This window comes from Halyomorpha halys, unplaced genomic scaffold (assembly GCF_000696795.3).
Source record: "Halyomorpha halys isolate HHAL.00 unplaced genomic scaffold, Hhal_1.1 Scaffold207.1, whole genome shotgun sequence".
NCBI lineage: Eukaryota > Metazoa > Arthropoda > Insecta > Hemiptera > Pentatomidae > Halyomorpha > Halyomorpha halys.
Window position 1 is genome coordinate 443,113 of NW_027104696.1, and position 25,884 is coordinate 468,996.

The 25,884-nt window shown below is 32.7% G+C and overlaps 1 protein-coding gene across 5 annotated transcripts in view; it reads right to left on the reverse strand.

The window, feature by feature from the left end:
• Nucleotides 1-780: 780 nt before the first annotated feature.
• pot (papillote) overlaps nucleotides 781-25,884 on the reverse strand; it is a 297,177-nt gene continuing 272,073 nt past the window's right edge. For 3 of the 5 annotated variants that reach the window (XM_014418710.2, XM_067050610.1, XM_014418711.3), the window contains 4 exons: nucleotides 4,567-4,779; nucleotides 4,329-4,466; nucleotides 4,107-4,246; nucleotides 781-3,998 (listed from right to left, as the gene is read on the reverse strand). In XM_014418710.2, coding sequence (XP_014274196.1) covers nucleotides 1,823-3,998; nucleotides 4,107-4,246; nucleotides 4,329-4,466; nucleotides 4,567-4,779 — 2,667 coding nt within the window. In that variant the 3' untranslated portion in view covers nucleotides 781-1,822. Of the gene's footprint in view, nucleotides 3,999-4,106; nucleotides 4,247-4,328; nucleotides 4,467-4,566; nucleotides 4,780-17,150; nucleotides 17,203-25,884 lie in introns of all 5 variants that reach the window. The other 2 variants (XM_014418707.2, XM_067050524.1) reach the window with 1 other exon arrangement.

Genomic DNA, 25,884 nt, shown 5'->3' on the forward strand with positions numbered 1-25,884 from the left:
TTTAAAATTAAATTTGAAAAAATAAAAATTCAAGTTTTTCTTCATTGTTTGTTACACAATGCACCATTTAGACAGTTACATCATTCAATTCTATAACATCAATTAATAATTTCTAGAATGATTCATAAAACATTTGAAGATATATTATACCAAATAAAAAAAAAAAATCCAAAACTGCTGGTAACTGTAATAAAAAATTAATCCAGTTACTCTATCGGTACATGATTGAGTATACCTTGTCAGATTTTGAGTTTAAAATTTTTTGTTGTGTTCTATTTTGCTGTACCACATACTGCTGTAGCTAAATTAGAAATTTAAATTGTTCCTCCCTGGTTTTGGTTTAAAAACTGCAAAGTTATCAAAAGATAAAGTTTGACACATTGAATTATTGTTACTTCAATATCTTCAAAGAAAAATATCGGATTAGTAACATATGTGTTTTAACTATAAATACTAATTAATAAATTATACTATATAAATTATATAAACTGATAAATACTAAATAAAATTCAACAATAAATTGTTTGTTGTTTTTAATAAGTATGGCATATTTCAATTAATTGTGTAGGTTGTCTCCCAGCTAGATCTGTTAAAAATAATAAGAACATAACACTTTAACAAGCAGTAAGTATTTACTTTCTTAGATCAAAACCAATTCCTTACTGCTTTTTGCTTGAGTAGTCTTTTATTACAAAAATAATATCAACCATTGATTGTAATAACATTCATTGATACAGCTAAAATGAATAAAATTTAGGATAGAAAATAAAGGTATAGGAATTAAAGAGTTAAACAAATATGGTATATTTAAGAAAAAAATATTTAGTACATTTTTGAAATAATTTGATTCAAAATAGTTCAATTTATCAATATATTAAATATGGATCTTATACATTTATTACAGTTATCAGTTAAAAATTAGAAATGGGTATGATCTATAAAATGAAAACTAAATAAAACCATCACCAAGAGGAAATGAGTATCCCCATTCCGTTTATAATTAAATGTTCCTCGATAACCATGTATTCTGACATGTTGATCTATTTTATAAGTACATACCATCACATTCTAGGTAACAGTAACGCATCGTATAAAATTGCATTATACAAACATACATACATATATATATATATATTCAATAAAACAATTAAAACGACAAAATGTCAAATACAAAAATACAGCTGACTTCCCAGTCCCACTCCATGCTTGTGTTTTGTCAAGTGAGTAGGCAGAATGAAAAGCCAGCCTTATAATTCAACTAATATTAACAAAACCTCATACTCCAGGTATCCATTTTTTTTTTTTTTTATTCCGACAATTACATTATCACAGGATTTTTTTTTTTTACAGAGAAAGTCGTTTAAACGAAATCAAAACTATTACTTTATAGGAACCAAATGTCTACTTATTGCACGGATTTCCTTTTTCTTAACCACTCTCATTCAATGTCACAATATCGAAAATTAAATAAAATTGCTTTGAGCATTAATAGAAGTATATATTAAATATATAGGAAGACTAATGAAGTTATTCAATTAATTATATACTAATTAATAAATGCACTGTTATATAATAAATGCAACATTATACTAAAATTGGCAGTTAATTTTACTTATTCCTATTTATAATAATACAACCTATGTTAATACTAAATTACCCTAAAATTTACAAGCACTCACAAATGAGTTTGGCACATAAACTATGTAATTAATTGCAAAGTCTTAAGTAAATTATTTTGTTAGTGAGGTCATTTCAATGCTTAAGTACGTTTATCACTGGGTTACCTCCTCTTCTTTATGTAGTTACTCGTTCGTTCGTTCGTTTACTTGTAGCTGGCTTCACTTTCAGCATCGCCGAACCATCCTGAGGTTCTCTGGTATCTTGCCTCAGAGACCCTATATCCCCTAGTCCTAGAAGATCTTGCAGACTTGGGCGAATGTTCTGGACTTTCCCAATGGCGGGACCGCACTGCCCAGTGCTCTGTGAACTCTGATCCGGATCTGGCCAGAGAGGGCTGGCTCATTGACCTCTGGAGGCTGCGGGCGTCCTCATAATCCTCCTCATAGTATCTTCGCTGATAGTAAGAGCTGACATCACTCACATTGTCAGGAATGTGTGCTCTCATATCAACAGTGACTTCACTCATCGAGCGAAGGTCCATCTCCGATGATCTGGATGTCCTTCGAGAGCGTAGGGGATCAACGGCTGGCCCATGTCCGCCTTCCGTCGTCAAGGTCCTCATGGAGGATCCGCCATCGGAGTCGTATTCATAGAGCGTTGGTAGCGAGCTCCTCCTGCTGCGGGTGTCCCAGTCAGCCTTCCTCCTGTACTTGTTGCTGCCTCCACCACCGCGTTGATCATACTGCGGTTTTTCTGCAGGTGGGGCAAGTACGCGGATGATGACATCCCACTTCTGTGGATCAAATAGTTTTTCATATCGTTGATCTTTTCTGATTCTCTCATAGTCTTCTTTTACTGTTGCTTCACTTAGCATTGTGCGTAGGTTTGATTCTGTAGTGATAATTTCATGCCACTTCTTTTTATCATCGATTGTAAGGACTGAAGCGAGGCTTTCTACATCAGATCTGTCGTCTGCAGATTCGTATTGAGGTGGCTCCAGGACACGAAGGAGTACGTCCCAATTATGTGGTTTCTCCGGTGGCGGTGTATTCATTTTAGATCTGTAAATATTCTCCATTTCTATTTCTGTCCTTCGTTGCTGCCAATTTTGCATATGTGCTCTGTATTGAGGTTGCATATTGGGGACGTTTGATATTGATGAGGTTTCCGAATAACTTTCCCAGTCTGTTGCTGAATCTTCAGCCCCTGGGCCTTCCGGACCAGGATAATTGCGAATGGTGACATCCCACTTGGCCGGAGGCGGTTTGCGGTAATCAGTAACCTGTCGTCTGGTTCTTTCAATATCTTCGATTGTCTTCTTTTCTGTAATCGTTCTAAGGAAGACATCATCAACTACATGGGATTTTATCTCTGGTCTTCGAGAAACAACCACTGGAGGTTCGATTACATCTACGGACTCTTCCATGCTCTCTCTCATATAGCTCTGAGGTACTATTGGAGGAGGAGGTGATATTTTGGTAGGAATGCGCTCTACAACCTCTGTCATTGATCTGGATTCAGTCATTTCAGTATGATCACTAGCCACAGATGGTCTCCTGTAGTCCACCATATCTTCTCTCATGTATCGTTCTTCAACCATAGCAACGTTCTTGCTCTCAGCAGGATGTTTTCTAATTATTGTGGAATATACTGGGGGTGAAGATGCCAACTTGGCCGGTGAAGGAGGACTATGGATCTCTGGTACGTAGGTGAAAGTAGTCTTCACTGGTCTTCCTTCTTCCAGGATGGTAGTCAGGTTGCGTTCTGTCATCTTCATACTCATTTCTGATTCCGAAGGGGGAGGCGTTGGTGTCGGAGGTGGGGGAGCAGCCTTCTTTACTCTCACTTGAACATCGAACTTAGGTTCTGGGGGCAGTCTCTTATGAGCCAGGTGTCGCATTTGTGATTCCGTCGTCTGTGCAATCTCTTCTGTGTAATAGCTGTCCTGTACATAAGCTTTGTTCTCATATGAACCTCCTGAACTCAGAGATCTCCTGTCGACATGCTCTACTTCCGAATGTGTTGAACTGGGTGACTCTGACGGGTAGTCAGATGGAAGGGTATCACTGATGAGAGCAGCTTCAGATCCCGAGGTGCTACCACCACCGGTAGCATGGGCTCGAGGAATCTTGAGCCCTTCGAACATCGATATGTTTCCCAGGCTGGATCCAGACAGTTTAGTGATTTCGGACCCTGTGCCTCCCGTCGACAAGGGGTGCCTTCTCACCACCTGAACCCTCCTTCTCCTCAAAAGGTAGTAGGAGCAACCCAGTCCCAAGAGGACCAGGGAGAGGAAGAGGATTCCGCAGATGATCAAGAGTATTTGGAAGCCTTTCAGCGGCGGGGCCAGTGGGAGAGCGGGTGCAGGATCTTCTTTTCTACATGACAAAGAATAAGAATATTATAGGAAATATTTCAGTGACGGTTATCTAGTTTAATTTATCTACCCATATTAAAAAAAAAAGTATTGATAATAATATGCTTACATATATCCAGGTACTCCTGCTGGAGGTGGGGCAACCGGAGGCGGGTATCTGCAGACAATGGTTATTACCTCGTCTCCATCCATCTCCAGCGAGGGGTGGAACCTTACCACGATGTTGTTTGTGAACACGCGCTGGGGATCCTGAAAACAGACGTTGCCAATTAGGGATACTTGACAAGAGATCTATACCAGCAATATGTAACTATTAACTTATAAAGCCTACCTGTTTGGTTCCACATCCTTTAAGCGGCAGGTCAATTCTAGCTGTGAGGTTTCCTGTTCCAGTCGTCTGGCAAGCACTGGCACGGTTGAAGTCAGCGTAAGCAATGCCATAGAATGGTTCATCGAATCGTAGCTCGATCTGCAATTCGAGCATTATTGAATAAAATTAGTAATTATAACAATAATTACACGAATCTTCAAAAATGATCCTGAAGAGCTGGACATTTATATTAAATTACCTGCATCTGTCCGGCCGCGCAATTCAGAGAAGCCTTCGTCCTGTTGAGGGATATGACCGGGGACAGGTCGTCCAACTTGGTGACCCTTCCATCGAGCACCGTCGAATCCGGAAGTCCTTCGTTGCTGTACTCGATGCTGTTGCCTTGGCTGGCGTAGTTGCTCTGCCCACTCGCCAGGGACGCTGCCCCCAGCAGTAGGAGCAGAACTTTCATCTGAAAATATTCAGAAAATTAACTCATCTATTACGGGAAAAGTATAGTATTTAGTAATGAAACACAAAATACTTTTTAATTTTTTGTTTTCGCGATAACATAGAAAGTGATTTTGAAGTTACTTGATTGAAGAAGTTTGTCTTAGGAAAGTTTCTAATATATTTCAGATATTAGAAACTTTCCTAAGACAAAAAAATCATGAGATTTTATTATTAGTCAATATCTTGGTCATTATCAAAAACTGACTAAAACTTGTACATTATTTGATTTTGCAGTGTCATTTATTTAATAATATTTTTCTCGTAGCTTTGTTGCCCTCAAAGCAACATTTTCCAATATTGTACAAATAGAATATTAAAAAACTATAACTCAGCATAATACAAATATATATTGATAACTTTTTTCTTCACTGTTAATAACATTTATTTTTGTGGGTCTTGAGGATCATTTAATAAGACAACTATATTGTGGTGACATTTCGCAACTTTATTGTGATTCATAGCCATGTCCTACAATAAATTTCTTCAGCTAATTATTTTCAAAACTACACAAAGTACAATATAAGATTAATAACTATAAACATTATTTTCACTTGTCTATTACAGTACGTTCTACATTGCTACGACACAACTAATTTTAGGTTTGGGCCAGAACTCCAACTCAGTTCTGGAGGTGAAATAGAGAAAAGTTAATGTGATAAGCAGGTAGTCAGTCTGTTATTTCTGTTTTTCATTTTGCCTATATGTATTTAGTGTTATTAATAATGTCTTATATGTTTATGGGGTTAGAGTAACGTGAATTTAAATTTTGTACATCTGATTTTTTGTTGATAGCTCGTTTGTTATGTTTTTTTATAGCGATCATTCCATCTTGAAGTTGTTTTTTCTAGATATCATATCAAATATAAATCTATGTCCTTCGTGTCTAAAATGAGTGGTGAGAGCAGTTCGATCATGTTTGTTATAGAGCTACAACTATATTATTGTTGATATAACCTTCTTTTGAGATACTGTTGTGAGGTTCCTTTGTAGGAATTCCCGCAGTTTTCTTCCCAGGTTCGTATACTACAACTGAATTAGATTTGATCGTCGAATTTTTCTCTCTCAATGTGCCTAAAATAGCAAATTTTGGCATGGACAATAACTTTATATGCCAATACGTGCGCTTAAAAACGTAATATTTAAGTTTAATGATATTTATCTCTGACCGTATGATAAGTAAGCGATATTTTGAGGTATGACAATTTTTTTTTTAATAATACAGTTTTGACAACTTTTAGCATAATATTAATTAGGATTTTTTAATAATAATACAAGATTTTGGGTTGTGTGTACTGCATCATATTTATATCTCAGGTGTAGCCTATTCTTCTTGGACTAGAGACCGGAGAGAGAATGAAGAAAGAGAAATTTCTCAAGAGGATGAGATTGTTCAAGATGGGACTTACACAATCGGCTATTAGTTTAGGAAGGCGCCAAGTTTGTGGTTACAGCTGTAGCCACATCCATCTCCTGACCATACCAATCGTTATACTAATGTGGTCTATAATCGTAAATATCTATTAAGTATAGTACTCCTTACAATATACCATTACCAATTCGAAAAATAATCATATATATATACCTCAAAATAAACCAAATAGTTTTTAAGTTAATGTATACCATGGCTGATATTCTACAGAAATGGGGAATATTAATATTTTGTGTGTTTTTTTCTTTAATAAAATCACATTTTTGCTGAATTGAAAGTGATCACTCAAAAAATACTAAAGGAAATTAAGTCCCAATCGAAATGTGAGTCAATTTTTGAAACACATAATACCTTTGTGAGATGGACAGGGGTGCGGTCAGCAATGAAACACAAATAAACAAAACTTATTTATTTGTGCCGACGTTTCGACCTGAATTTCTGGCCCTCGTCAGGACTGAAAAAAAAACAAAAACGAAATAACAACCTCAATTCAAAGAAACATAAAAATAAAAGCGAACAATTATTGTGTTTTCTTTTATTTTTGCGTTTCTCTGACTTAAGGATGTTATCTCGTGTTATTTTTTTAGCACTGGTGAAGGCCTGAAATTCAGGTCGAAACGTCGGCACATATAAATAAGTTTGGTTTAATTGTGTATCTTTGTTGACCCGACCATCTCCTCATATTAATCTACGGCTAGCTACTAACACCTCATCACAAGAGCTTTAATTGAAAATCAACTTAACTAATACAATGATTAATGCAGTACCTCCAACAAAACGGCAATAAAAGCGATGCAGGAGGCATACGAGAACGGTACCGACAGGACAGTTACCTAGGTGGTAGTGGTAATTGCTTCCGCTACACTCACTAGGTCAATGTCGGCTCGCTTTTTCCTTCCGCTTTGTTCGATAAATCGATTTACTTACGCTTAAAACGATCTATTATATCTATTAACTATAAGAATCCTCTAATCAGTGAAGTAATTAGGTTGAATAACGTTCTAGAAGAAAGTGTCGAAGAGCTCCTAGTTAACTTGAGTAGTTCAAATTTTATGATTAAGGAATTATGGCAAATTACTTTGAGGCTTACCCCTTACACAGCGTTGGGAGTGAAAGTATTAATTTTTGGAATAATTTTATTTTTTCATATTTGTGTAATAAATAAAACGTTATTTGTTTCATTATCAAATAAGTATTAAATGAAATAAACTAAAACAATCTTCTTAGGAGTTTTCTCTTTAATGTATTTATCTTTGGTCATTCGACACATTGCATAGTATTTGCAAAATACGCATTTGTAAAACGTTATGCCGTAGTTTATTCCCCAGGTCTAGCCGGATAGACAGACTTCTTTATTATTATCAGAATCAGGGATCGTTAAGGGTCAAGTATGTAAGTTTGTAATGACATGATTTAACTTATTTAAACTATGATAATAAAATTAATTATATTAATCTTAAGGCCTCTTTGAAGATTAAAAAAACCAGGTGATAGGGTAAAACAAAAAATACCATTTGTTTCATGATTTATTTTTAATTTTGTATTCGATAACGTATTTGGATGGATTCTTTACTTTCTATTGATTCACGGAGTTTTTTTTTCGAATGTGTGTTTACGGTATCTAGTCATCAACTCTGAAAAAATTTGAACTGAAAAGCTTGAAAACTTCTTGAACATATTGTTTACGGCGAATTTCGATAAATGACCATTTTCCAAAAATTGTGAAAAAGTTATTAAGGTAAAATTTAATTATTGATAAATATTATTTCTGAGAGGAAATGATTTCACGGGGATATCTTAAAAATACGAATGGAACGGCGGAACAAAAGATTCCATAAGTTTTCCCTTACTCTTTTTATTTTTAATTTAAATATTCGATGGTGCATTTGTTATACTTCACAACTTGTCCCACAGATTTTTTTTTGTAACAAGCAAGTGTTCAAAGCATCATTAAGTTAGAGATTAGAACCACTGCTATATTGCGTCAGAGGCCATGCTATAACGAGCCAGATGTTATGTGGTCAGCATCTTCTCTCAAAATCCATCTTTATCATATTTGTAATTATGAAATCATATCATCCAGAGATGAAGGAATACCTCAAGCATGGACTATGTAAGCATACTGACGATGTACAGATCGACCTGTTTCGCCTAGGCCACACACTTTCTTCGTAGTTTTCCTATTAACCATGGAAGAAAAGTTATATCACGTTGAGTAGAAAGCAGAAAAAAAAAAGAATGCATTACTCAAATAATATTCTGGATTAGAAATTTCGATCAGAACAAAACAATCTTAGACACGATTTTCAAACTACGACACTAGGGATAGAACTGCGAGTTCGTGTATACACGAGACTAGATAAGACAAAGTATGTCGAAGTATAACTGTTATTTGGTATATCTCTACCCGCATCCTTCCATCGCTGCTTTTATGGAGAATAATTTCCGATTGAATATTAAGTTGCACAGTACATTCACCGACATCGTTACATTTCTTCAAGATGTAGAAAGAAGTCCTACTTTTTAAAGCTCTGAAGGATGAAGGCGAATACCTGACTAAACTAAAGAGTAATTGACTATTCTGCTCTTATAATATAAATATCTTACAATTTAAAATATTTTATAAATCGGTAACGTCCATAAATGTGGTAAAAAGGAGACAGATTTTGTAGACTTTTTAAAAAATCCATCACTATCAAAGAGGTAATTTGGGATGTCGTGCAGTTCACGAGATGCCAATATTTTTATATTAAATCCTCACTGTGTATGTTGCATGCTGAACTCATGACAAAAATGATAATTCCAGATATTTTCAGGTATACATTGTCATTATCTAAAACTGTAATTGAATAAAAAAAAAAAAATAAATATAGGTAACTTGTGCACTTGACACTAAAATTAAAACCAAGTATTTGTACTAGATATTTCTCACTAACATATTGCTGGAAAATGATTGACTATCAGCGATAAATTTGTTGTTTATTTCATTGTCACTGAAATAAATTTTTACCGTCGTGAATGTTTCTAACTTTGGCTGTTTAAACAACTGCCCCCCACAATCACAAAAGAAACATAACAATACAGTATTATATTTACGTTTTTGTAAGCGAGTGGAAATGACATGGTTTAGTTACACAAATGCGATTTGCATTGACCTAAAATCAATTCTAAAACTGAAACTAGTTACAAAGCTACAAGGGCCCAAAGTGGGGGCTCAGGTATGAAGCGAAAATTAACATAAATTTTCTGTCAAAAAAATAGCAGAAACTTAAACCGTTTTCAGATATTGGTGTTGCCATGGCTCAACTTTTGTAACCCAATATTATGAAAACTAGTTTTTTCTAGCTCTCACGAAGGGATACTATGAAGTCCCAAGAGGCGATTGGAATTACTTATTGTATACTCGTGTAATAAAAATAACTAAACGGAGTATGCACAGTATTAAAACAGAAATCGACTGAAGCTTAAATTCGACCGAAATTTACGAGGAGATAAATTTAAAGCATAATTTGACGAAAAAACTCGTGTTTGGCGTCGTTTAATATGCTCCCTGCCACTCCGAACAACTTGTAACTAGTGTAGAGTATGTGTTAATTAATACATATCTCGTATTAATTACGAAAATGAGGTATCTCTCAGGTTTGACAACATATTAGATGCCATAGCTTAAATTTGTATACTTTCAAACTTGGCACGCCTGATGTTCGGCAGATCCACCATAAACATTAGTAAAATAACTAAACATGCTCAGACATGTATCGTGAAAAGTTTGAGACTAAATTTGAGTGTCTACGATGCTCAGGAGCCGAAGAACCGAGGAAAGCTCATAAGTAGTATACTTCCCTCTCATACATTTTCCTAATCAGTCACCTGAGCAATGATTTTGAAGAGAAACCTCGTTAACCTAATTTTTAATTCTCAAATTTAGCTGCCGCCTACACTAATGTATATATCACACATTATATAGTAACTATGATATAATATAGTTATATTATAGGATTTGTTGCTAAGGAGCAAAGGAGTTGTCCTTGGGAGGCAGGTGTCTTCATTGAGAGGATAATAAGCTGAAGAATAAGACGCCCTTACAAAGGCGAAATATGCAGGTCTCACAAAGCCACGGACTCTTTGAAGTAGCCTCTTACCGGAGCTTACTTCTGTTATTATGTAATGGAAGTCTTTATTACGTATAATCTTCTGAATTATTTAATAGGGATCTCTGCTTAGTTTATAAATCCGAACAGAACACATATTGCCTTAAAAAAAAATAGAGAGCTCCCACACATTTGGAGCACATTTAGAAAGTACCAAAAATGATTAATTTTACCTCCCACTATCACGCTATTATACGTTATAACAATAATAAAACATAATGAGGTCATATTTTCTCCCCGATTTGGTTTTGAAAACTGATGAAAATGATTTTTTTTTTAAATATCTTCAATGAAATTTACAACTGTACATAATAATACATTCAGTAAATTTGATCTGTTATAATGGAGGGATACAGGCGTGTAGAGAAAATACCCATTGCTAGCACTCTAATGACGTTTTTACATTTGTAGGTCTCGTGGCCATCTTCTTTTCAGACGCTTCGGAGGATTTCAGGGATGAAAGAGGAAGCAAGGTTTGAAACCTTGAAACATTTATAATGGAAGGAGTGATATCTGGTTCCGGTTACATGGAAGATTCTGGTCTTTATGTATGATTTTATTTGTGACAAAGTAAGGAGCACTGAGGATTTTACGAAGGATTTGGGATTGTAAGGATTAGATACGAGAGGAATTCGAAGGTTTATTGAAGCCCCAAAGCTCAACTCCGTTTGTCCAGATTGGCCTTATTACAGTTATGATTTTGAAATGGATTGGAAGTTTAGGTAGTTTGTCTAGTAAGTGTTGTATGAGTCGTAAGTTAGTATTAGTCGAAATCCACGTGAAATTTCTTGTTTTTGAAAAATGATTAAATTGAAACATGGCGAGGGTGGAAATTAAGTCCTTTCAACAAAAATGAAATAAAAATCAATCTTTATTCTGGAACACTTGATCCCCTAAGAATAATAATTTACAACAGTTTTAGCAGCTGTTGTTTGGCTATTTTAAGTCTTGAACATAATTAAATAAATCTATTACAATATTTAAATAAAATAAAATATAATATTGTCTATTCTTAATGTTCTAAGATTAATTTTATCTGAAATTTAAGGTTAATGTGAAAGTTGTTTAATGCGCGCACCAGTTTTAATTCTGGGATAATGCACAATTTAGTTTATTTTTCTATAGTTATATTGATAGTCTATTGTGAATAGTTTGGAATAAACAAATTGTTGATGCGTCAAAATTTGGTATTTTAAGGGATCTTCTAAAATGTTTAATTTAAGTGAAGTGTCAATTAAACATTATATGTGGATATGTTAAGCAGTGACAGGATCAAATTTTTGGATCTCCCACGCGCCACTGCAATCTACATTACGCAGATCCTATTGTGTAATTCAGTTATTAGAATATGCAAATCGGTCTCAGTTACACTGACGGGTTGACGCGGCCCGCTAGCGGTGACTTTACGTAACGTGAGAATTAGTAACGTGATAATTCGCTTCGGCGTTTGCCGTGTTTTTATCACGTTTAGGGATCGCCTTACTTCGAGAGGGTGTGAGAAAACTGGCAATATCTTTATATTGACGTAAGTTAAAACAATAGACTAAAACATCTTATCGGTTTAAAATTGAAGATTATAAAAAAAAACATAACGAAGGGAATATTGGCAAGGATAAGTCAATGGACTCATTAGCTATTCAATACAATGCAGTGCAGCCTCACACCTTAAATGCAATAGGAAGTGCATCCGTGCACTAACGGTAGTTCATTCAACTAGGTGCGGGTCTTTAATATAAATTTATATTAATCTCACACACACTCACTATTTGTGTTATAAATAGTATAAATATTATAAAATCATTCCTCATTCCCCTCTTACAATGCATTCCAAGAGATATCATCCATTATAGTTAGGAACCCCCTCCCCCCGCCCCACGATATATCAAAACCTTTAGACCCGCAGGGCTTAGAAGAAAAAAAATTAATTACGCGTTCTACAGAGTTCCACAAAATATATGGAAAATTGGAGGAGATTGTATTTTGTGGTATTGTATTGTGTGATTGTATATTAATGACAATGATTACATCAGTCAACACGAATTTCGAGTCTGAGTTCTTGATGTCAAATTTGTATTGCAAGTAACTAATAAAAAGATAAAATGGTCTTAATTTTTTGTTTCATAAGTGAAATCTTGACATTTTTTTTTCAATCGTTACTAAATAATCCAATCAAAAAGAATAGACATACAATTTAAAACACACAGAAACTGTACTCAAAATTTAAAACCTTGCCAAAGTGGCAGTTATTATTTTTTTTTAATCAATAAAGAATAAATAAAGTAATCAATAAAGAAATGTTTGTTAGAAACTAAGACTCATTTTAGTCTCACATTATTGAAGATATTATCGACTCTATCATGATATCATGCAAGCCATTATTTAATAAACATTGAAAATCGTTCTTGTTTTTATAACAGAGTAGTTTATAAGTTACAAATGAAGATTTTGGTTATTATTCTATGTGTAGAATCAAAATTTAATTGTTGATATAGTAACACAATTTTTTTAGATTTGACTCATATTAAATTGATTAAAGTATACAATAAAATATTAATAATTTACATGTTTTTTAATTGTTGTAAATGTAAGTAATGCACTCTGCTTAGTTATATTTTATATTATTGATTTCTAATTATTATTCTTGTTCAGTTTCATTATTTATATTTGTAAACCATTCTCTGTACTGGCTCAACTATTTGTATTGAGGGTGCCCCGAAAACAAATAAATATATTAGTATATTAATAATTTATAAATACGGATTAAAGAACGTTTTCAAATATTCAATTTTAAGCTTCGGTCATTAAAGTGATAAGGTAAGTGGTTTATTTAATTTTTAATTATTTACATGTATTTCGGTTTTAATAGTGCTCTATATTGCTTTCGAAGGACTGTAGTATTTTCAATTGAGATTAATATTTCTTACGAATTTTCTCTTAAATATAATAACAATGCTCTTAAGGTGTCGGAGTATCTGTGTGTGGGGGTGAAATGCTTTTAATCTCAAAGTACGATGCGATAGAAGCTAAACGGTCGCAATAATGGAATTACGTAAGAAGGGTTTGAAGACAGAAATAATCGTTCTCTAATGACCCATTTAAAATGTTGGTAGCCTTTCATGCTGAGTGGAAATAAGACAAAAGGAGAAACCTCAAGGACCGAGTATTGTTATGCTAACTGTTCATCCGGAACCGATAGCAATTAAAATAAAACAAGAACTTTATCTTCAAAAATACTCTAACGGAAAATATTTTAACAAACGTTTTTTCAGGAAAAATTCTATGTACTTGTAAAAAATTTATAACAATGGTTTCAGTAAATAGAAAAAATAAGTTGATTGAGAGCTTTATTAATTTGGCATGTCATTGATAAGAAAGGGTGCACTACCGAGGTCTAATGGATAAATCTTCTACTGTCATAATAGGTCAAAAGTCCAATAGGTTTCAATAGGTTTCAAAATTTGAATTCATGTCTTTAAATAACGTAGATTCCTAAGGTGGGATGACCTGTGCATGTTTGTGAAGGACATGTAATGTAATTTATAAATACAATCTTGTTTTTATTTTCTTAATTAGAAACCTTTTTTTTTTTTTTTTTTTTTTTTTTTTGAGAAAAAATGTGAATCAAAAAATAGATTTAAATGTTAAATTAAATCGTGTTATTTTCTTTGTGCTAGTTAGGAGAAAGGATTATTTTCTAGATTATTACTTATTTCTAATTTATTTATAGGAATTCCTGACTGAAATAACTTCTTCACCTAAGCATTCTTTAATAGTACTAGAATACTAAACCAAGAATACTCAAATGATTCCGACTATTATTGTTCACTTACTTGACAAGCGGTTTAAACTTCTAATTAATAACAAAAGGCTTTTTGAGCTTATTTAATTGAGCTTTGCCATCCATCCTATAACCATCCAAACCCACTTGTTCCTAACCTCACCAACTCTTCAATTCCTGATACTCCTAGAAAAAAAGATGGCTTCCAGACTTGTAATTGGAATTCTATGGGTAAATTCTCCTTAAGTCTGTATCATACCGTAGTACTGTGCACATCATATTTAATAGTTGTATTTTTGTTTATGCAGTGTCAATAAAAAAAAAAAATACTGAAATTAAAATTCTATGAAGGACGGAATGCTTAAACTACAGAAGGATGTGATCAACTTTTTGGGTTCTTGTGGGGTCTAACAGTGGGTTATTAGTAAGAATTAAAAATAGTGAAGAATGAGATGTAGAATGATTCAATCTGGGCACCAATAACCTAAGTTAGATTTAGTTATGTTTTTTTTTTGTAATAATGTTCAAAAAATTAAATACTCCTTTTAAATAGTCCAAAAAATTAAATACTCCTTACAGTTATATATATATAATAATAATAATAATTTTTCGGACCCTAATGCTGGAAACTGGAAGGGAAGGGCATTAATTAAGGACAACAAGAGGAGCTGCAGGCATCGCTGGAATTATCTTGTTAAGATCTTCCACCACGCCCTGTTCACTCCGCAATCTTCAATCGTTTACATTGCATTTCCTTGTTTCCTCCAGGCTCACTTCGATCCACCGTTAAGTTCATATTCTATAATGACCCCTACTAGGCCAGTGGGAATGGCAGTAAAACTAAAGGCGGGCGTATTAATTGCATTAATATCAATTAGTAAAATAATATAATGAGCTTTATTAAATGAGGTTTATTAAAAACCAAAAGATACATTGCACAAAATCCTTATATCAAATATCTCATTCACAAGTAAGCGTCAGTCGGAATAATAGTGTATGAGTCCTTTTGATCCTTCTGCGATCGCTGTCACTGTCTTCATCTAGGTCCTTATAAACAGGGTGTACATTTTAAGATGGCTCAAATAAGTATTTAATAGTACAATGATTGTTTTAAGTAATACTGAAAATATATTATGGTGGTTTCTTCCACACTATGTCCACGTTTGGGCCTCACCCATGAATGCAAGTTTTGAAGATGACTACGTATTTACATGCATGATGTTAAAAGTAAGAGTAATAAAAGTGTTATAATAAACATTGCTTACCGGATTTAAATTCTTCAATTATTAGAAAAATAATTTTCCAACGGGATTTATAATATTTTTTATTATTGAATGACTAACAAATACATAAGGATCATGTATCATTATTGTAATTCTCAACTATAAAAATGTTTAGAAATTAAAAGTTTATTTAACATCAAGCATCAAGAAATATCAAAATTTAATTATACATACAATATAGAAATACATCCAAATGCAGTTTAAAAAGTTTGTTTTTATTCTTATTACTCTTTAAAATGATGTGCTTAATCTTACGGGTCATTTGTGAACGCCACAGTTCAGACGAGACCTCAAATGATATGTATATTACTATTAATTTTTTCTTTAAATCTCAAACAACTGAACCCCCAAACCTTCAGGTACTGTGGGGCTCCAACCCACTAAAGCAACCTTGTTAGGCAACAACTGAGCTGGGATACTGCCCATTGGCTAGTCTCCAAATTAATTTGTTTATCTCTCTTTTAGATTTTTAGTTAATTTGCTATGTTTAATTCATCTAGTGACATGGCCATAAGGCTTCAGTCTTCTAGGCCATCAGACTTCCTCAACCAACTATAGCGTTTCCGGATTAGTTTGAATACGTATTTTCCTGTCATGACTATCAGGATATTTTTCTATTTCTTCGTTGAAGGTCATTTGTTTGCAGCTCATCGTTTCTAATGTACAAGGGTGCATTAACTGTACTTCTTAGTAATTTGTTTTGGAAGGTTTGTATTATTCGTACATTACTATTCTTTGTATAACCCAAAAGGAATGTGGAAGTTACAAAAGAAAATGGAATGCTCTCATCATTTTTCTCTCAGAGCAACAAGTTTTCTTTAAAGTATGTTTGAACTGTCTTAAATAAACGCCATGATAATACATAAAATGTTTTATAAAGTTAGTATTGTTTTGACTATTGATGTGAGATGTAGTGTCATTGGTCTGCATTTACATGTACTACATTACATTTGGTCTCATTTTTTCTGTCCTGATGATCTCTGAACTCGTAAAACATTGCCTGGTTTAAATCCTTTGTTTTGTAATCTCCCAGTAGTACCCTGTCTTATATTTTTTGAGTTTCTACATTCAATAATTAATCAGATTCTCATTCCACAAGAGAGAAGGAGAGAGGAAGAGAGAGTTTAGGACCAAGATTCAGTTTTCTAATTTGAGAGCCCTAAGCTTCACCTGAAATAAGCCATTATAGACATACATAAAAAGCCACATTGATACATGGTTAGGTACACTTTCCCGAACTAAGAGGCACTGACATCTTCGCCCAGTGATATCACCGATAAATCCGATATAGCGACTTATCGAAGAGGCCATGGCGAATGGACAACTTCCTATGAAAAGGAAGCTTTCACACGTGGCGGTCACGTGAGGGAGCTGCTAACAGCTGGCCAATGACTGAGCGGGAGTCCCTCAATTATGGCGGGTTTCGCTCTGTCAATCAGCTGATCCACAGGCGTGCCAACATGTACTTGTATTTTTTTTGTTGTTGCGTGAAGCCTTTTATTTAGTTTTTTTTTTTTTTACTGGTGGCATATTGAATGTCATCCTTACCCGCTAGAAGGAATTCACCTTGACGAGACAATATTCTCAAGCAGTAACTGATATTTAAAAAAATAATCTTTTAAGATTAAAAAACAGATGTAGTTACAAAACTAAAATATAATAAACAGAATTATTATAAAAAGTAGGTACCATTATGATTGTGATCTTCGAAGTCACTATGGATTCAGCGACATCTTCTTACCTGAAGCAAAATAATTAAAATTAAATTCATTTTTTTTTTTTATAACAAAAACTTTATTTCTAATTTACAATAACAAAATTACTATTTCACATGATTTCAGATACATATTCCTGCAATCAATTAATATTAGCTTACATATCATAAAAATTATATTTAATTATTAAATCTTCTAAAATAATGAGTGACTATTATAGAAAAATCGCAAAAGAAATAAATAATAAAATATTTGTATGCATATAATTAAATATACACGAACAATATTAACTTAACAAAGCATATTTAGTACTTTTATGATGGTAGCATTCAAGAAAGGATTCGTTGTAGGTATCAATTTCTTTTATTAATTAGAGCAATATGGTTATTTTGGTGCAGCGGGGATAATTCTCATAGATAAAATTTTTTAATTTTTTCCATTTTTTATAATTAGTTAAACATGTTGAATAATTAGGGATGAGGTGAATGTTAACTGCGGTCGCATAGCTGATTTATATGGAATTAATTTGTCAAGGGTTGTTTTTATTAAAATATGGAAATGATTAAACATTTTTTTTTATTTATCTGCATATTTATAGGTATATTCTTTGAATTTGAAAGATTTTTCGAGCATTTAACGAAGTTATTGTATGGATTTTGACTATGGAATGAGTGTATTAAAGTGTTTTATTGTATACTTGCAGTGGAGATTGCTGACGAAAAATCATAAAAAATTAAAAATAAATATCGACAACGGAAAAAAAAATGAAACTCTTCTAGTTGATTCTTTTTCAATTTTACCCCATGATTTTAAAATTTCAATGTAACTCTGGGGAGTTACAGGAGAACGGGTTCATGGGTAGTTGCTCAAGATATCTTATGTCCTTTCTTCTATACTATTTATCGTCTCGATGTCCTGCCACATACTAGCTATGTTGAAAAGGTGGAATTCCACAAACACACACATATTTAGTTTATATAATGATATAAACATTAAAGTTTTACACTAAATGCTAACATATTTCATAAAATCATCATTGTACCTTTGACGATGTTCCCTTATACCTCTTCCCCTCCCTCCAGAATGCTGTCTCAGAGCGAATAGTAACTATTTACATTACAGAAATCCGAGTCTTTTGACAAGAACAATAACTTAAAAATTTACCAAATAATAATAATAATTAGAAATTGTTTTCAATGAAAAATTGATGAACGTATTCGGTTGCCAGGTTTTTCGCAGATGACAAGCAAAAGATATATATATATATATTAAATACACTTGGGTTTATTTCCTCCTCATACCCAAAAGATAGGCAGTCTTTCGTGTCCACAATATGTCATTCTCTTTCACCCACACGCATCGCGTTATGCAATTTGTCTCTAACACAGCATGTATCCTGTTGCGTAATCTAATGTACCGGGATGTCGAACCCACGACGTAATAATCGTTCAATCACGCCCATCTCTTTCCACTTTAATTACAATATGCCTTTCTCGAAATAAATAAATTTTATCTCAACAAAAACAAGAAGTAGCAAATTATGGAAAATAAATAGTTTATTTTGAGTTGTAAAGCAATGCAAATATAAAATGCTAAGCTTTTTGAAAAGCGTCCTTCCTTAGACATATAGAAGGGCGTGTCACTTTCTCGTAAATAATTTTAAAGTTCATCAACTAGGGAAATATGAGATTTGAGAACCTAATTCAAACTAAAAAAATATAGTAGAATATTACTCATAATCAGCTCATTAACAAAATTCTGAGAGGTGTATTTTTTCAAAATTGTGCAAACTTGTGCTAATCCACCTCAGATCTCTAGATACGTTGCAGGATTCGTTAAAACTATTAGAAAAGTACAAACTTCGAATTCTATTCTCCAGAAACTGATGTTACAACTCCTATGCTTGAGGATTAAACTTGATAAACTAGTTTAACAAACAAGTACACAACTAACAACAAACCAAACTTTATTGGAGGCATATCGTTGTTTAAGTTATGATAACTCGTAAGTACGAGAAAAATAAAAATTTGATTTTAATATGTTAAAAAATAACGCAATATTCTAGAGACGTCTTGTTTCAACCAAACTTCTGTGGGATTACTATGTCATTTTTTTCTGGCTTCTTTCTTTCGAGATTTGTCTAGAATGTAACATTAATTTTTTATGATGATATAAATAGTTTCGGAGTTGCGATGTGTCACACAGCTTAAGAGGCGATATTCAACTTTACAAGTTGTAATCAGTATTATAGTATCGTTTTTATTGGTTTAATAATACGGGATAATAATAACGGACCAATTATGGCTATATTTATCTGGAAACGAACCGACAAGTAAAAGTTGCCTACCTTGCATGAGGCCGAGTGACTTGAATGTTGTAATACAACCTCGCAACATAATCAGATAATAATGGAATAGCGGAGAATCAGAAAAATCACCGATATTAAGTTGCTTTTAAATTACATTTTCTAACTTTTCCCATTCCTTTGGAAATCCAACAGTTGAGTGTCGACTTCACTTCCAAAATGTCACTCTTTGGTTCACCCTCACCATTAAAAATACATCCATCCAAAAAGCTTTGGCGTGTTAATTCAATCAAGTGCAGCTTCTCTTAAACTTCGAAAACCTACATTTCGACGATGACCTGCTTAATCAGGCCAATGCAATTCAGAGCGGTCACACGGCCATATTCCTTGTTGTTCCTCATCGAAGTGTTTTCTTGGAATCTCTTAGGCATCCAATAACCTCTTGGTCCGCAAACCTGTCAAACTTTATCATTTTAATAATTTGTGGTTCGTTTCATAAAAAGTAATGGACTTTACTAGCCATCTTAATGTTAGTTCAATCACAATTTATGAGGGAACTATAAATACGTCGAAGAATCATTCTTTCAAATATAATAGCTCTCGCACACCACTCTCATGAAAACCTCATATTTAAGATCAGTCAAACGTTACTAAACACCCTCACCGCCTTCAACGGACCCGGCAGCTTATCTTATAATGCCACAATGGCAATCCAAGATCTTACTTACCTGTATATATACACTTATTTCTTTGTATATATTTAATTTATTGTTTTAATTTTTCTAGGAGGTCAGAAAAAAAAATAAACACCCTAGACTTTTTAAATCTCTTTGATTTTTTTTTTGTTATTTAGTTTTTATATTTACGCTGATTTTATAGCATTTTTTTTTCTTTCTCTCTTTCCAATAATAAAGAAAATTAAATTCTGTTCTATTTTATTAAACAGAAATAAAAAAAAATGGCAATTTTCTACACAGTGTAGAACATTTTAAAATTCTGAATGATTTTGTTTTCCGCTCATCCTAGAGAGTTTCTCAACTCTATGAAAAATTATGCCGATTTCAATTTTTTTTAAAACATCTAAAGCCTATTTTGACCATTGTCTCAATTTTACTACATTACTTTTTTCCCTTCCTAGATGTAATCTTTAGATTATTTACATGACCATAATGAATAATGCAACGTTTCCACTTGATAGTGAATCGATTAGGTCATACAACGAATAGCTAAGCCGTTTATTAAAATTATTTAAATCAATAATTCTTAAGAGATGTTCGTCAACGTGGACGAAAGACCAACTTCAGCTGGAGGACCCAACGATTTTTTTCTCGACGACAATCAAACTAGGAATCCTCTAGGAGCGATTTGGATCCTGAAGAACCGAGAGACAATGAGGCTGGCTTTTTGTCAAAGGCTGCGATTTTGCGGTATTTGATGCCATTAACGCCTCCGTCCCCGTAAAGTCTTCCTTCTTCGTTCTTCACCAGCCAACCGCCATTTAATTTTCTTTTTCAGTTACGGAGTCTAGAGCTTTTTCTTTTAGATTGAACATATTTGAGCAATAAAAAACTTAAGATTCCCTTTGTTGTAGAGGTTAATGGAAAAATATGATACAAATTCATTTTTTTTTAAATATTAGATTTACAGGCAATCATCGAACAGTTGTCAGAAACAGGCGATTCGGTGAAAAAAAAATGCTAAACCATTTTTTTTACTTTTTCCTGAATCAGATATAAATATTAACTGTACTCAATTAAGTCTCCTTGAAATGTGTAAGATTAGTGAACAATAACGCAGAAGTATTTACATTTTTTTATGAGTTCCGTATGAATAATTTTTATTTGTAATTTAGTTATATGCAAACTTTATTTTACAAAATTTGTGCATAATTATTTGAGACCATTCAACGTTAAAAAATTAGATATTTTAAATTGATTAAAAAACACTCGACTGCCAATATGTAAAAGAATTTCATCCGAAAACAGTTAATTAGATTTCAATAGCAATTACTGTTTTTTCTTATATAAGTGGAAGAGGGGTTTCTTAAAGACAGTTTTAATAACTTGAAAAGATATAAAGCATTATTGATATTTATTTATTCCGCTTCGTTTTAGTAAGAAAAGCAGAAAAACAAAATGTTGTAGAAAAATAATTAAATACAACGACAATACAGATTGTAATGAAATTTTTAAAGGTTATTAACCTTTTTAGGGATGTATCCATAACAAAAAAAATTAATTGTCTCGATTATTTTATATCAGAATTCATCAAATCATAAATCCCCGTCAAATTGCCATTCCCGAATTCGATAAACTGGAGAAGCCTACAAAATCATCAGTGCCACCTGAAGATACGCCATAACTAAAGTATACAAAATTTAATTACGAAATTCTTGACATTGTAGCGAAAATTCTTTTCGCTAAATATTTAAAATATATATTTTTAACATTGTTAAAATTCTCACATATTATGGAAAACAATGAAATATTAGACGCATCTACTTTTTGTTTATATAAATCAAAAATATTTCGTTCACATGACCACCAAAATAGCATTGTATGAATTTAAATGTGAACATTCAGTATTCGAAACGTTTTCATCCCTGGACATGTGTCCGAGTCGTATAAATACCTGAAACGAGATCCTTTTTTATTTTGTTTACTTTTTCAGATTGAAATGATGTTCGTGAGCCAGATGTGGAAACTGACTTTTAAAAAAAAAATTTTTTTGTGGTTATAATAAATCTAAAAAGATAGCTCTCGAAATTGTGATAAGGGATATCCAAAGCCACTTAGATACAGTTATACATGGACAAATATACAATGGATATAGTGGCCAGAGGCGCTCCTATATTCCCGCCATTTACAGCCCCACTGGCGGCACTTCCTTTGAATGCAAATAAAACCAAGATGGCAGCCGGAGAGATATATTGGTCCCTATAATAGTCACAAGCAGATGGCGATTTAAACTACCTTTAGGAGCCTGAAGCTTGCAATAAAAGACAAAGCAAAAGTCTAACGGAGGAAGGGAGAGAGATAACTCATATTTCGAAGTGTTTGCGATTTTTAAGGTGCGGCTTACGGTAGCTACACGTTTGCAAAACTGTGGCAAATTTGTGCATGCGCAAGCTTTTGGATGAGATATTTGGATTAGTTGGCACATGTTGGCCTTAATTTGTTGCCGTCCAGTCGGGTCGCGGTTTTCGGACAGCTTGTGTTGCATCCTCACTTGGTCCTCCCTCAGTTAGTATTGTTTTAATACTAATTAACATATTAACTGCCAACATAGTTTGTTTTAATTAATATAATGAAGGTTATAATATCATTCCTATGAAATTTTATCATATACCATCTTCTTTACTGATATTTACGTTTATCTATTTTTAGGTTTTTTTCCTATATGGAATATTATGTTTGTTTTTTTTAAATCCACTTTCAAAATTGTTTGAAACAATCCACGCTCTTTTTACCTATGATTAAGATAATGAGAAACGACGTGGATTTTATTTGAATTTTTTAAAAAAAAAGATTGTGTTACCTTGTGACAATCCAATACCATTAGTGTTAAAACAGAAAAATTAAAATCTTCAAAATAGAATTGGCTAGTTTTTAAATCCAAATCCTCAATGTGTTCAAATATAAAGCATTTAATTATAATAGTAAATACATATAACAGAAGATACATTAAAAAACACAATACAAAATTAAATTTAAAAAATTACTATTATAATTAATTATATGTTATAATAAAATAGAAAAAAGGTGTATCTGAAACATAAGAAGGACTGGCGAAGAGACATAGATGTTTTGCCACCAATTATCGATGTTTCATTTTATTTCATTTAATTTTTTGTTTTCAATCAATGCTATTTCAGCATATCAAATATTTATAATATACTGCTCATTATATCAATTTAAGGAAGAAAATTTTCTATGGCATCGATTACATTTCTGTAAAATATATATATATATTTTACAGAATATATTATTAAAACTTTACAATATATAAAATATTACTAACTCTAAAATATACATAATAATGTTTCTTTAAAATAAATTTTTCCAAAAGAATTATTAATTAAATAATTAACGAATAAATCTTTATTTGAACTATTGTTATTGCACTAAAGTCTCTGCTGTTGTCGACAAGGTAAGTAGAAGTTAACAATAGTTGCTCGAGCCCTTTTCCATAATGTTTCCACGTCAAAAAGTTCGTCGAACTGAGGAGAGGGTAAACCTCAAAAAGGACGAAGAGTATCCTGTTGATTTATATCCTGAGGATCCTTAACAGTCCGCGACAAAAGATCTATTGAGCAGTGAGTAATGGTTCTTGCCATTGACCTCCGGAGTAAACACTGGCTTTTAGATTCTAGCCTTTAAAGGGTAAGGTGTATCGAACTGGATATGGTCTGTTAGGTATCAATATTACACATACAAATCACTTTATTCAACGTGGAATTTATTAATTAGTTTTTCTAACAATTTTTGACTAGCTAATATTGTAGGTTTGATAAAATGTTTGAAAATTTCTATAAATAAAAGCTTTGAACGTAATTTAAAATAAAAATATAATTTTTAGAATTCACTGACTTTTTCCTATTACTTAAAACAACTAAAAAAAGAATGGAAAGTTAAAACTAAAACTCTAAACAAAGCAAAACCACAATCACATTTACGCACAGGGAACTCAATACACTCAAACTCAAAACTCACAGCACTATACATTACTTAGGACACATTCGAATAAACTTGGGACTCAGATTTTAATTATTTAAAGTCAGAATTAGTTTTAATCAGATTTAAAACAGAAATACACACATATAAATAAGAAACTTGAATTCTTTCCTTCATACAATATTGAACAAGAAATTTTTACAGTAGTTATTTCCACTCACGAATTGGTGATTTTCGTAAACCTCAGGGAATGTAAAAAGGTGTGAATTCAAAATTATATACTGTCCAAATAAAAATGAATATGTTTCAATGGGGATTTCCGGACAGTTATAATAGAGATTGAAAATATATATATAATTGTATTTAATCTACCAACTCAATACTCGTTACATACCACATCACGTGTTCATCACATGTAGAAACGCCTTCAATTTTTTAGGTTATACTACTCCGGCTAATTTAGTGTAAAGCAGGTAGTTTCTAAAGAACTAGACGGCGTTTTATGTGCTAATTTATTAATATATAAAATAATTTATTACTTTTTAACAAGTTTATTAACATAGTGAAATAACTTACATATATATTAGAGATTAAATAAACTTTTATATGCTAGTTTTTCTTTTGTCCATGCCGATTTCTCGATTTAGCGAAAGTTATAGTGTAGCTCGATAAGTAAACGGTTTTAAATTCTTACTGCTCTTATTTTTTAAGTAAGATATGCAAATTGTCTAGCTGGGATGCGGGTAAAGTATATATAATAAGTAAAATATACATAATACATTTCATGTATTATGTATGTATGAAGTACTAATTTTTATTTTACTGGTGTACGAAAAAAAAAAAATTGGACGAGGGAGAGAATCAGAAAGGTAATAATATCTCTTATTGTATACTTAAGATTTTAACATACATTCACCAAATCATCGAAAACGTCTTGTACACAAACTATTACCGGTACAAAAGATGTGTGGCCCCGGAGAGACAATAGTTGTCACTACTGTTAATATCCATTGACAAAATATTCATTTACAACCCGCTAGTGTATTTAAATAAATATGCAAGTGCATTCCGTTCATTAGGACGAGAGGGTCGTTTATGTAATAGTTTTTTTTAAATTTATATATATAAATAATATTATTTCAAAATTTTTTGAGACAAGGTAATTATTTATTAAATAAAACCACAAATTGTATCCAATACTGTCTCAACACTTTATTTCTTATTAGTCCAACGTTTCGGCTATTCCAGCCATCTTCAAGGACATCTTTAATACAAATCTTCTCCTCACATTAATTTATAATTTTAATTGCAGGCTATTCTGCCCAGGTCATTTTCTTATTTTAATTTCAAACCTCTTTATTTAAATTTTAAAACCATTAACTTTTCTTTTTCTTTATAAAATTATCCACAATATATAATACACCACCATATAACAAACTATTTATTATAAATATTTACCTGGATTACATCAACCCGAAGTAGACGCCGTGAAGAAGTAGTGATCACCCGACTCTGAATAGGACATACCCGACTGACACACATCCATCTCATAACAGGAGGTCCAAAATGTAATAGCAATCTGACCGTCAAACACATTATTGAAGAATGTCGTCACTACACATCAACTCTGAACCAGTTAGGGTTACCAACAAATGTCCCAATGGCGTTGAGAAACGACGAATCTATAATTGTAAAAGTCATTAAATTCATCCATCAGACTAACTTAATAA